General features: G+C 61.6%; 1 protein-coding gene across 2 annotated transcripts in view; it reads right to left on the bottom strand.

Moving 5' to 3' along the window:
* PRKAR1B (protein kinase cAMP-dependent type I regulatory subunit beta) overlaps positions 1-13,328 on the bottom strand; it is a 75,731-nt gene that overhangs the window by 14,245 nt on the left and 48,158 nt on the right. For both annotated transcript variants that reach the window (XM_070362440.1, XM_070362441.1), the window contains exons 7-8: positions 10,168-10,326; positions 5,362-5,422 (exon numbers count right to left, since the gene is read on the bottom strand). In XM_070362440.1, coding sequence (XP_070218541.1) covers positions 5,362-5,422; positions 10,168-10,326 — 220 coding nt within the window. The remainder of the gene's footprint in view (positions 1-5,361; positions 5,423-10,167; positions 10,327-13,328) is intronic.

Genomic DNA, 13,328 nt, shown 5'->3' with positions numbered 1-13,328 from the left:
GCCCACATGGTCAGGCCTGGGGTGACGAGGCTTTGCTAATTCACAGGGACGAACAAGATAGCACATCTCTGTGCAGGAGGCGCGGGCATCTCCACGAGCACACTGGGCCAGGAGGCGGCTACGGCCCAGCAGGAGGCACAGGCATCTCCACGAGCACACCGGGCCAGGAGGCGGCTACGGCGCAGCAGGAGGCGCGGGCATCTCCACGAGCGCGCCGGGCCAGGAGGCGGCCACGGCCCAGCAGGAGGCGCGGGCATCTCCACGAACGCGCCAGGCCAGGAGGCGGCCATGGCCCAGCAGGTGGGCGAGGAGGCAGAACCCGGACCGACCCTAGCCCACGTCAACCACAGGCACAATGCAAACACCATGAACACGGGCAGCGGGCACGAGTCCAGCGCAACGTGGGCTGAAATGCTTTTATCTTCGAGAGAACAGAGCTGCCTGGAGTTTTGCAAACAGTATCATTGCAGCTCAGCACTCAGGGGTTTCAATAATTCAGAGGCCGAAGCAACCCGCTGTTTATGGGACACCGTTCAGCGCCCCAGAGAGCACACGACTGAGTTTACGCTGTGAGAGGCGTGGACTACCTTCCGTTATTTGAGGTCAAGGTGCTGCATTCCAATGGCAAGTTTAACGCTTGCAGGTTCTGTACCTGTCCCCGCTCCCTCACGCCTTCCCTCCCCATCATTGTCCCCTCTCAGCCCTCTGGAAGGAAAAGCATAATAACCAGCTCCTCTTATAAGAAATTAATGATCGCCTGATCGGTTCTTTCTTGGTCAAGGAAACTTCTCTGGCCTGTGCTCACCAGACGCACTTACGTATCAGCCGTTAAAACCCAGAGCAGACCACCTATCTTAGGTCTCCCCTAGGAGCAGGATTTCTCGGCTTGAAAACTCCTGCCAGGGCCGTACGTCACAAAGGACAGGCTTCTGACCGAGCCCGGGCTGGAGCGGCTTCTGTGTTGGGGGGGGAGGGAAGGTGGGGAGCCCCTGGCAGCAGGCTGCCCGCCAGCCACCACCCGGGTCAGGACCTGCCCCGCGATCCACGCCCCACACCCGCAGGAGGCGGCGGGGCCGCCTCGTGACCACAGGTGACTCTGGCGGGGATCACGGTTTGTCCCCATGAGGAAACCGGTGCCGGTAAATGCACGACTGGCGCTTGGTCTCCTTCCAAGGCGATGAGAGCCTCTGACTTTACAGCCTCTGGCTCAGGAAGCTCACTTCCTTGTGTTTGATCAGCAGGTTTTTCTATTACGCTTAAGACCTTGAACATCCCGAGGTCGGAGAATCAGGGCTTCTTCCCCGATGATGCAAATCCCAGGAGAGAAGTGTCGGGGGAAGCCGGTGGGCAACTCCTTGGCCCTGACCTCCGAGGTGGACGCTTCAGAGCACTTTTGCTACGCTCAGCTCCCTGGGATCCAGGTGCAGTCAGCCAGCCCACGTCCAAAGTCACCCCAAAGCAACCTTTCTGGGGGAGTCTCAGTGCTGCTGGGGAACATGGTGGAAACCCCACAGGAGACGCCAGAGGTGCCCCAAAGGCACCCCCAGGCGCAGCCAAGTGAGCAGCAGGCACATCTGCTGGGAAGGGACCTGCCAGGGCCATGCTTCAGGAGGACACAGCCCTCCGGCCCCACTTCCGGCTACTGCCCTCCAGCTCTGAGCCTGACCCGCTCCCCTCCCAGGAGACCTCACATTCCTGCCCTGGCCTGCAGTTTGCCTCTTCCCCGGGAAATGGGGTCGGGGCGTCTCTGCTCCCCCCGTGAAGCTCGAGGAGCTGCAGGGCTGCCCCGGGCAGGCCTGCCACCGCCACCCCCGGCAGGGACCCGCCTACCTCCACCGCTCACAGTGCCCAGGGCCCTGACTCCACAGTCGTGCCCTTCCCGTTGTAATGTGGAAAAAATAATCAGAACGTTGGAACGGACGACACAGGCAGCATCTATCCTGAATGGAATCGCAGAACCACTTGGCCGCGATCGCTTCGGAGCTGCTCCTCGCAGACAAGCTGGGCACCGACAGGGCCCAGTCCCTCCGGCTCAGCCTGAGCTCGCTCTCCTTCCCCGGAGGCTGCGACTGTGAAGGACTTGGTGGAATTTTTTTTTTAATCTTAAAGGGTTTGGTTGGTTTCTTCCCATCGGTGGTCTCACACCTTTACCGTAACCCGGCTTTGTAAACACGACACAGCATTGCCAAAACTGTGCACGCACACGCGTGTCGCCGACCCGTCCCGACACGTGCTGGCGTGCAGAGGCCTCGTCCACTCGCCTCACTGGAGGCAAACCCACACCACAGACGCCCGGGGCGAGTCCCTTCCTGTGGTGGCAGATTTTAGGTTCTTCCCATCTCGTCATCGTGGGAATTGCTGAAAGGACCATCCCCAGCCATGCCCTTGTTTTTTTATTAACCATTTTTAAAACCGAAGCATAGTTTATTTTTATCCATCTTCCCTGGTAGCTCAGATGGCAAAGAATCTGCCTGCAATGCAGGAGACCTGGGTTTGATCCTTGGGTGGCGAAGATCCCCTGGAAAAGGGAGAGGCTACCCACTCCAGTATTCTTGCCTGGAGAATTCCACGGACTGTATAGTCCATGGGGTTGCAAAGAGTCAGGCACGACTGAGCGACTAACACTCTCCTTTCATACTCGACTTACAAGGCGGTGAGTTTCAGGTGCACAGCAGAGCGATTCAGTTACACCTACGCAGTCTTTTTCAAAACCTTTCCCTTGTAGGTTATTACAAGATACTGAATATAGTTCCCTGTGTTCTCCAGTAGGACCTGCTGGTTATCTAGTTTATATATAGTGATGTGTATCTGCTAATCCCAAACTCCTAATTTCCCCTCCCACCCCCCCCCCCCCGCTATACCCTCTGGTAACCATAAGTTCGTTTCCTATGTCTGTGAACATCTTTCTGTTTTGCAAGTAAGTTCGTTTTTTTAGATTCCACATATAAGTGATATCATATGTTATTTTCCTTTCTCTTTCTGACTTTCTTCACTTGGTATGATAATCTCCAGGTCCGTGAATGTTGCTGCAAATGGCACTATTTCATGCTTTTTATGGCCGAGTAATATTCCATTGTGTGTGTGTGCATTTGTGTGTATACACCACATCTTCTTTATCCATTCATCTGTCGATGGACATGTCTTTGCCCTCGTGACTAATGCTGCTATGAACATAGGGGCAGGCCCATCTTTTCTACTGGAGCTTTGTCTGGATGTACGGCCAGGAGTGAGGTTGCTGATCGTGCGGCAGCTCTATTTGCAGTTCACTGAGGACTCTCGCACTGTTTCCTATAGTGGCTGCAGCGGTGTACAGTCCCACCCGCAGTATAGGAGGGCTCCCTTCTCACATCCTCCCCTAAATTTATTTGTAGACTTTTGATGACGGCCACCCTGCCCAGCGTGAGGTGGTCCTTCCCGTCATTTCGGTTTGTGTTCTCTAATGATCAGCAAAGTTGCAAGCATCTTCTTCATGTGCCTGTTGGCCATCTCTGTATCTTCTTTGAAGAAACGTCTATTTAGATCTTCTGCCCATTTTTGATTGGGTTGTTTGTTATTTCTTATATTGAGCTCTATGAGCTGTCTGGATATTTTGGAAATTCATCCCTAGTCTATTGCATCATTTACAAATATTTTCTCCCAGTCTGTAGGTTGTCTTTTTATTTTGTTTATGGTCTCCTTTGCTATGCAAAAGCTTTTAAGTTTAATTAGGTCCCATTTGTTCATTCTTGTTTTTATTTCCATTACTCTAGCAGATGAAGCCAAAAAGATATTGCTCAGATTTATGTCAGAGAGTGTTCTGCCTATATTTTCCTCTAGGAGTTCTATTGTATCTAGTCTGACATGTGGGTCTTCAATCCATTTTGAGGGGTTTGGTAGGTGGTGTTAGAGAATGTTTTGATGTCATTCTTTTTTTAGGACTTGTCTGTTTATGCATCTTTGGCTGGCTGGGTCTTTGCTGCTTTTGCTTGGCTTTTCTTCGCTGCAGCGAGCAGGCTTCTCACTGTAACTCCTCGTTGGGGAGAGCAGGCTCCGGCTCCACAGCTCTCGGGCTTCAGTCCTCCTGGCTGCCGGCTCCGGACACAGGCTCAGTAGCTGTGGCGCACAGACTTGGTTGCCCTGTGGTGTGTGGGATCCTCCCGGATCAGGGATCGAACCTGTGTCTCCTGCCTTGGCAGGCGGATGCTTTGCCCCTGAGCCGCCAGGGAAGCCCTGACTTCACTCTTTCACAGGCAGCTGTGCACTTTTGCCAGCACCACTTATTGAAGAGACTGCCTTTTCCTCATCGTGTGTCCTTGCCTCCATGCTGCCCTAGCGCCCCAGAATCCGCACCTTCCTCCTCCTCAGCCCACAGGGTCTTAGACAAGGAGGCTGAGCCCCACTTGCCACCTGCACCCACAAGCCCGCGTCCAGCCTGGGGCTTAAGGCTGAGACGTTCCCCTAGGAACTGTTTCTGGATGGTTATTCCCCGTGGTTTCCCAGGTCTCAGCTCTGAGCTGACACTCTGCCCAGCAGGTCGCCCTCCTGGCCCTTAACCGGAGCTGCTCGACACACACTCACACCCCGACACGGAATTCCCAAGTGCCCCACACAGGCGTGGAGACTCCACACTGCTGGGCGCCTGGGCCGGGACGACAGTGCTCCATTCTGAACCTCAGAGCAAGGTCCAAACAGCAAAAACACGCGGCTGGGGGCCTTTGTGACACTTGCCACCGTCAGTGGGGGTGCGGTCAACGTGTCTGTCAGACCCCAGGATGAGAAGAGTGGGGGGAACGCCCACAGAGGAAACCCCAGAGAGGTCAGGAAAGACACTCAACACAGGGGCCCATGCGAGACCTCCAGACAGACCAGCGTGGGGAGAGCGGCTCCGACGGCAGACAGACAGACACACACAGCACGGACGGACAGAGGCAGACACACGACAGTGTGTGTGCGTGTTCACGGGAACCCACACGCCTGCGTGCACAATGAGCATGTGTATGGTGTGGGGTGGCACTGCACGCATGTGAGCACACGTGTGTGTGTACATGCGCGTGAGCACATCTGTGCATGCGTGTGTGAGTACGCGTGTGCACATGTGTGAGAGCACGTGTGTGCGCGTGCGCGTGAGCACATCTATGCACGTGTGTGTGCGCACGCGTGTGTGCATGTGTGTTAGAGCACTGTGTGCGCGCGTGTGAGCACATCTGTGCACGTGTGTGAGCACATATGTGTGCATGTGTGAGAGCACGTGTGTGTGTGCGTGCGTGTGAGCACATCTGTGCACGTGTGTGTGAGCATGTGTGTGTGCATGTGTGAGAGCAATCGTGTGTGTGTGCACGTGTGTGTGTCCGAGGCGTGCGCGGTGCGTGGGAAGGCACACACCCAGGATGGAGACTTTGCTGAGAAATTCCTCGTACATCCTGCGCTTCCTCAGCGTGCTGCCCTGCGGGGAGGAGACAGAGAAGCAGGTGTTCAGAGGGCTTCACGCCCCAATCCCTCCCACGATCTCCAAATCCCCAAGTGACCCTGAACCCCTTAAAGGAGGCCCTCGGGGTGTTCCATGTCCCGCAAGCCCCTCAAGCGAGCAGGGGTCTGAGGGGCTGCTGCCATGAGGCCCAGACCGCCCACTCCCCCCAGGGTCTCACACAACGCACAGCCTCACCCAGATTCACGCGGGAAGGGGCACCACGAGGCCGACCCTCAGGGGGCTTCAGAAGGGCTGGGCCCAAAGCCCACCCCTCACTAGATATCTGCACGCCCTGACCAGCTGCCCACCCTGAGCCTTGGTTTCCGCATCTGGACAATGGGTATCCTAATTCCTGTCCCCACAGGACTCCGTGAAGGCTAGGTGAGCAAACATCAGTCAACCGGCCTGGTGGGGGAACCCCAGCCTCCCAGCCCCAGGGCCCCGCCTCCCCGTCAGCTCCCGTGACTCCGTGGTTCGGGGCCAGACCAGCAGTGCAAAGGCGGCGTCTCGATTTCAGAATTCTGGAGGTTCCCGGCCTGCCCCCAAGAAGCCCAGAGACTCCCTAGGGCCCCTTCATCCAGCAGAGCCCCCACAGGGCTGGGATCCAATACTCCCTCATAGCTGACCAAGAGGGCAGGGACCAGGCTTCTGAAGTGCTCGGTGGTGGCCATGCAGGGGATACGGCGTCCAGGAGGTCAGCCGCAGAAGCCAGGGCTAGTGGGGCCCGGCGTGCCCATGGCCAGCAGGTCTGGACGCTCACGGGGGCGGCTTGCTCAGCTCAGCACAGCCCCCAGCCGGAGCTGAGCCATCTCAGACCGCGCCGGCCCAGAGAAAGGCGTTTCTTTGAAGGATAATTTATATTCCCGCTGACCTCCCGGCAGCTACGCCCGCCCGCTGGAATGCAGGCGTGTTTGCCCGGCAACTCCAGACATTAAAGCCGCCACAACCGGCCCATCCGTCTCCCGCCGCAGGACGACAGCTGGAGGCGGCCGCCCGGGACCCGCGGATGGGGAGACCCGCCTCCCAGGCTGACCAAGGCGCCTCCCGTTGGAGCTCTCCTCCAGGGTGAGGCGGGGGGCCAGCCAGGACCCACACCTGGGGGCTTGTCTGCCAGCAGTGCAGGGGGCTTCATGTCTGGTGAGATGGCGCTACACGGACCCCCAGCGCCGGGACAGGGCCTGCCCGAGGCCATGCGGGAGATGCCAGCGGGGCCTGGACCCGCATCCTGAGTGCTGCTCACAGGACCCAGGCCATCGGGAGGAGCGGGCCCTGGCCCCTCTCAGCTCTGCCTCCCTGGTACCTGCAGCCTCGGCCTGGTCCCAAGTCTGTGCTGAGGTCCCGTCGGGCCAAGGCCACCTACATCCCCCACCTGGTACCTACCCTGCGCCTCCTCCCGCCCCACCCATCACACGCCCGCCCCCCAGCACAGCACAGCCGGACCCCCGCTGACCCTGACAGACGGACGGGGGTCAGAACGCGCTTCCTGGCGGCCTGCCCCACTGTCAGCAAGGGGCACGACCCCCCAGCCCCGACCGCCTGGCACAGCCCGAGGCCACCCCGAACCCACTGCCCAGCGAGAGGCTCCTGCTGCTGCACCCCGCGGGCCCAGGAGCAGGCCTGTCCTAAGACGGGAACCTAAAACGTCCATGCAGGCCCCCTGCCCTGTCCCAGCCACACGGTCTGAGCTGGCCCTAAGGATGGGAAGGAGACCCGGGTCCTGGGGGACAGCAGGGCTCTGGTCAAAGCACACACACCCCGGACAGCGCCGCCCGAGGCCCCTGGAGGCTCCTGACCCCCAACCCCTGACACCTGAGTCCCAAGCGTTCACAGCGCTCCTGCCTGCCAGGCACTCGGGGCGCAGCTCGGGGGACGATGTGGGCCCGCCAGGCTGAGGAGGCGTCTACAGCAGCTAAGGTGACTCTCCAAGCTGGACCGACTGCCCCTAGCACCCTGTCCCCTGTACATGAAGGCCCAGCCAGCCCTGCAGCGCGAAATGAAGCCCCCACCACCTGGCCAGCTCCCACGAGGAGTGGGCCTGAGGCCCCGCCGCCCCACGTCACGGGTGGGAACAGGGGCCGAAGCACGAGGAGTGGACGCCAGGCCCCACCGCCCCACATCACGGGTGGGAACAGGGGCCGAAGCACGAGGAGTGGACGCCAGGCCCCGCCGCCCCACATCACGGATGGGAGCAGGGGCGAACCACGAGGAGTGGGGGCTCAGGACACAGTTCCAAGGGTCTCGGGTCACCCCAGGCAAGCGGGGCTCTGGAGCCCCTAGCCCAGCCTCTGCAACAGGATTCTACACGCATCAGCTCCAACTGGAGGCCTCATGTAAAAGAGTCAGGGTGAACAAACGGTCCTGACACTGGAAGGAGAGAAGGCTGGGGGCGCTGGGCCCTGTCCGGGGCCTCGGGGGGAAGGCCCCACTCTGCTCGAAAGTGGCGGGTGTGGCTGGTCTCACCGAGCTCCATCCATCCGTCTGTACCACGCAGAGCGGGGGCACGTCCCGGATGGGCGTGCTGGGGTTCAGAGGTGGGTGGTCCTCTCCCTGGGGACACCAGCCCCCACCCGGCGTCCCCCACGCGTGTCCAGCTCAGGGTCCATTCATCGCGCAGCAGGCACACCCATGTCCGCCCAGGCCACAGTCTGATGCAGAAGCGGCCGCCATCACGGACACTCCCTTCTGAGTGGGCCGCACTGTCATCGTCCTCCCGAAACACAGGGCTCCGCCGGCTCCGGGCACGGCCGCGGCTATTCTTAGTGCCCAGGGATCCAGAATAAAAACAGAGGAAGCGCCGGCTGCCTTGGTGGTTTGGGAACTTCCCTGAATATAAGGTTCCAGGCACGGAAATCCCACAGCCAAGAACGACTTGGTGTGGACAGCGGTAAAGGAACAATGGCTTATGCAACGGGGCCAGGTGCGCCGGAGCAGCCAGCACGGGGGAGGGTGCCCTCCGGGGGAGGCAGGACCGGGCAGGTTTGAGACCAAAGAGAGGGGGCCGCATTCCATGAGGACGCGCCTCGCTGGGCAGGGCAGGGCAGGGCCTCCGGGCACACGGCGGGCGGCCAGCGGATGACCCCAGAGTGTGTGGATGAGGAGCTGCACGAAACAGAGGCCTCCAGGACTGAACTGGACCCCAGCGCATCACAAAGGACCAGGCGCGACCAGGCCCCTCTAGAGGGGCCCCCAGGACAAGACCGCTGTGCAGGCTCAGACGAGACTGAGCGCACAGGGCCTGTCCTGCACATCCCGGAGCTGCCCCAACCACAGCCCCCCGGAAGCTGCAGGGCCCAGCTTGTCTTTGGGAGACGACCGAGGCCTGAGGGCCCGTGGCAAGGGCACGTGCAGCCCCCGGGTCTCCCGGCAACGCATCCCCTCGGTGACCTCCCTCCAGGCCGGCAGGCCCACTGGGGGCTGCCCTCAGCCCAGGCCCTCCAGTGCCACCAGCTCAGAAAAGCACCTGAGCCAGCAGTCACCCCGGGGGAAGATGACAGGCAAGGAGCGTGACTCCCTCGACGAGCCGGTGCTCAGCTCTCAGGGGCCTCAGGCCGGGGACCTGGGCCATGAGGGGACTCCCCGAGACCAGCACGGCACCCCTCACCCTGCCCGATCCAGAAGGCTCTCCACGCTCACCCGGAAGGCCCGGGAAGGCCCCTGCCACTCCTCTGCCCACACTCCTGCAGGGGCGCCTGGTGCAATGGGAGTCTGAGTCCAGGACCCCTGGGGGCTGAGGGCCCAAGGACCCAGCCCTCCCACCACTGCCCCTTCCCTGAGATCCGGCATCCTGGCCATCTCCCTACTGGTCCACACACAGACCAGCCAGGCCTGCACCCCAGGGCCTCTGCAGCAGCTGCTCCCATTGCCCAGACACTCTCCTCCCGGACAGCCAAGGGCTCCCTGCTGCAGGCCTCTCAACACCACCGTGTCGCGGGGGACCTTGGGGAGGGGGCTTCAGGGCCTTCCGTGAAACAGCGGGCCCTGCCCCCTCCTACCCCTTCTTCTCTGTCTCCCTCTTTGGAAACTGTCGCCAGGAGACATGCCTGCTCGGTTGTCTCCTCCACCAGCACGCCAGCCTCCCCGACCCCTGGCGGGTCCCTGCACGAGGGCCAGGCAGTGAGTGTGCAGGATGAACACCGAGTGGGCAGGGGAAGGCCCAGCCACCTCTGCCTGGGAAGGGCCCCCTCCGCCCAGGAACTCATCTCCAGAGCCCTTGGTGAACACTGGCCCTGTTGTTCCCAACAGCCCCACATGCACAGGCGTGCGCGGCTACACCCAAAACATGAAGAGAGGAGGTGGCTGCATGTAAGAACACCTAGAACGACTGTCGCCCAGGAAGGAAGCAGAGAGGCCTGCAGCCTGCCCGGGACTGTGGTCCTCCTGCTGCCCCCGCAGACGCTGGGCTCCTCCCGGGAACTCACTCCACCCACTTGGGGAAAGTTACCTTATGGCACAGAAAGGCAGCTGGAGCTCCAGTCATCACAACCACACTTCAGACTGTTTTAAGGGGAAGGGGAAGGAGAGCAAAGGAGCCTCCCCAGCTGCCTGCCTGTCTTTTGGGTAAATTTCCAGAACCACCCCCCAACACTCGCCCCCCATCTCATCCCACCTCATCCCACCCGGACACAACCAGGGTTCCTATGAGATGCTTGGCAGGTGTCAGACTCAACTGGTGCCCTCCCGGCCCTGGTGGGGCACCCCTGAGGTGCCGCTCACTTGCTCACCATGAGGATACGCCGGTAGCTGTCCCGGTCAATGCCCCAGAGCTTGAGGTCCGTCTTGGCCTTCACAGTCGCTGCCCTGGGGGTGCCATAGATGAGGGCCAGCTCCCCAAAGCTCCCGCCTTCACTGATGCTGGTCACCCACTCTCCGTTCACGTACACCTGCAAGGGTCAGGGGACAGTGTCGGGGGCCTGGGGTCACCCGCCCTCTGTCCACACACACCTGCAGGGCATGGGGACTGGGGGCTGAGGTCACACTGCCACTTGCTGCATGGGGAACCCTCCACAGCACCCCCGGGGGGCAGGAGGTCCCTGCACCCCCAATGCCTCACAGGTGGTGGGACTCAGCTGTGCTCTGCCCTGCCCAGGACCAGCCAAGGTGCCCACCTCACGTCCAGGCCCACCCAGACCAAGGCTGGACAGGCACAAAGGTGGAGATGCCGTCGGTGCCGACCCTGGCCAGGCCCCAGGGGATGCACCACTCAGGACCCCCACCTCCCAGGCCAGGCCGCACTCTGCTCCTCACCAGCTGGAGATGGCCACCTGCTGGGCCCCGGGGCGGGGGCCACCCCACCAGGCATCACCCTGCCGGGATGCTCGCACCCCACCTAGGCAACCCCTCCAACCCAGCCGCCTCATTCACAAGCTGCCCTCCTGTCCGTAAAGGCTCCATGTAGCAGCTGGGCCCTCACTCACCTCCACCAGCAGGCCCCGCGGCCCAGGAGGAGACAGGCCCCCAGAGTCCCCCGGGGCCCCCCCGTCCCTCGGGCAGCGCCCAAGCGCCCAGGCCTGCGGTCAATGGGAGTGGAGGCCAGCGCCCAGGGCTGAGCCCAGAGGCGGACAAGGTTCCCTTTCAGCTGGCGAGGGCGGTGGCCTCGTACAGTGTCGCGACTATGCATTGACTGCAGGTCCTCGTCCTGCCAGAATGGCCCGGATTGTTCATTATGTGGATTCGCTTACTATCAGCTAACACAACCTCTGTTCATTGCCTCGGTGTCAATGAGCTTAAAGAATGGCTCCCATTGGCAAAAAGCGTGCGTGTCGGGGAAGAATGGATTGCGACGAATCATGGAAGCAATTCTTATAGACTCAATGACACATTATCTTGACCATGACTGAGGCTCAGAATCGCCCGTCTGTGGGCGCCACGCCGGTGATACTGTGTGCGGTGTGAGCAGGGTGGGGAGAAGGGCCGGCCTGCTGAGCACAGGGCGTCAGGAGGACGATACGACACGCAACCCTTCGGGGAGCCCCCCAGGCAGGGACCTCCTCCCACAAGCACTGGCCCGCCCCGCCGGCCTGCACAGACCCGCCAGGAGCCAGAGGAGACACAGCAGCTCCCACGCGGCGAGGCCCTGGAGCCAGGGCGAGGCCCATCCTCCCACAGGCAGGGCGCGTATCTGCCAGGCTCTGCCCCGAGATGCTCTCCACCGGCACGTCCCCGGAGCCTCCGGTTGTCCCAAAGGGACCAGAGTCCACAGAAGGGCAGGCACGGCGCCGGGGCCTGGCCTGGCCGGCCCTCCACATACGGGGCTCACATGTCCGCAGAGCGTGCGCGGCTCACATGTCGTGTCCGTAAAGCCCACGCGGGGCTCCCGTGTCTGTAGCACCCTTTCTGCCTGGACACGACCCCATGTGTGCAGCGCTGAGCTGTCCCGCCACCCAGGTCAGGCACTGAACATCTCCCGGGGCCAGGATCTCCCAGGGCCCTCCCGCGCTTCGTGCCCGAGGGTGTCCGTGGGGCAGCTGGCCTGGGCCCCCACGCTGCATGCCGAGTGCTGGGTTTGGCCCACAGTTCTCACGGCCGCACCAGCACTACCCGTGGGTGATGGACGCCGCCCAGCCTCAGCTCTGATGCGGCCACGAAGCTCCCCGCAGGTGACTCAATGCCCTCCTCTCTCACGCGTGAGGCAAGGTGGGGACCCCCGGTCCGCTGAGCAGCACCCCCAGTCTGCACCAGCTCACCCTCCCCCTTGGCGCCGGGTCACCACAGCGCCGCAGCCTCGGGGGAAGAGGGAGCCACTGCCTCGGGTGCCTGTGGGGCAGGCCGGCCGCCCCATCACCCCCTGAAGAGACAGGGCCCCGGGAGCAGGGCAGGCGCTCAGCAGCCCCGCTCCCCCATGGTGCCCCGAAGAGCGGGCAGGTGGCTGCCACTGCAGGGCACACCCCAGAGAGGGCAACTTGGCCAGAGCGCGTCCCTGGGGGCCATGAGGACCCCTTTCCTCACTAAGCCCCGACCGCATCCTCAGAGACGTCAGAGAAAAGCATTGTGTAGAACCAAGGAGGGGCCAGGCCGCCCCCCGAGCACAAAGGCCCATCCTTCTCGGGACACTGGCCGCTGTCAGCACGGCCGCGCAGCGCCCGGCCCCACCCGGCTGGCACGCAAAGGGGCTCCCTCGGGCTTTGTTTCATTTTTGTTGTTCCTTCTTGTGTAGGGGAGGGGCGGGAGGCCGCACTGGCGGCACCCACGCTCCCGGCGCCACTGCAGGGTCTCCAGGCACCCCAGCCGCTGTTCCCGCAGGCTCATTCAGTCGCTGGCACCCCGGGTCACCCCAGCGCCCGGGGTGCCCTGCGTGTTCTCACCGCTGGCTTCAGCAGCAGAAAACACGCAGATTCCAGTTCACAGGGACTCACTGACCAGCGGCTCAGCAATGATTATCCAGATGTGATCGTTCTTAAGGGCTCCCCTGGTGGCTCAGCTGGTAAAGAATCCACCCACAATGCGGGAGACCTGGGTTCCATCCCTGGGTTGGGAAGATCCCCTGGAGAAGGGAAAGGCTACCCACCCCACTATTCTGGCCTGGAGAAGTCCACGGACTATAGTCCATGGGGTCGCGAAGAGTCGGACACGACTGAGTGACTTTTTCACTTTCAATTGTCCTTAAAACAAGCTGCAGGCACCGGAGAGAAAGGAGGAAGATGATTCAGGGAAGAGCCACCATACGAGACTTTCGAGGGGCAAACTCAAGCCCAGCCCAAGGGGTCCTGTGCAAAGACCAGGGGTGAAGAGAGTTGGAGGCAGATGGGACAGGACGTGCAAAAAGCCCGAGGCAGGACTGGACTCGGAAGATCCGTATGCAGCAAGACCGTGTGGGGAGGCCACGCAGAGGGGCCACATAGGGGCCACGAGGGGGAGGCCATATGGGGAGGCCACGAGGGGCACG

Source organism: Bos mutus, chromosome 25 (genome assembly GCF_027580195.1).
Source record: "Bos mutus isolate GX-2022 chromosome 25, NWIPB_WYAK_1.1, whole genome shotgun sequence".
Taxonomy (NCBI): domain Eukaryota; kingdom Metazoa; phylum Chordata; class Mammalia; order Artiodactyla; family Bovidae; genus Bos; species Bos mutus.
Note: the sequence above shows the minus strand (reverse complement) of the source record. Positions and strands in the feature narration are given on the sequence as shown.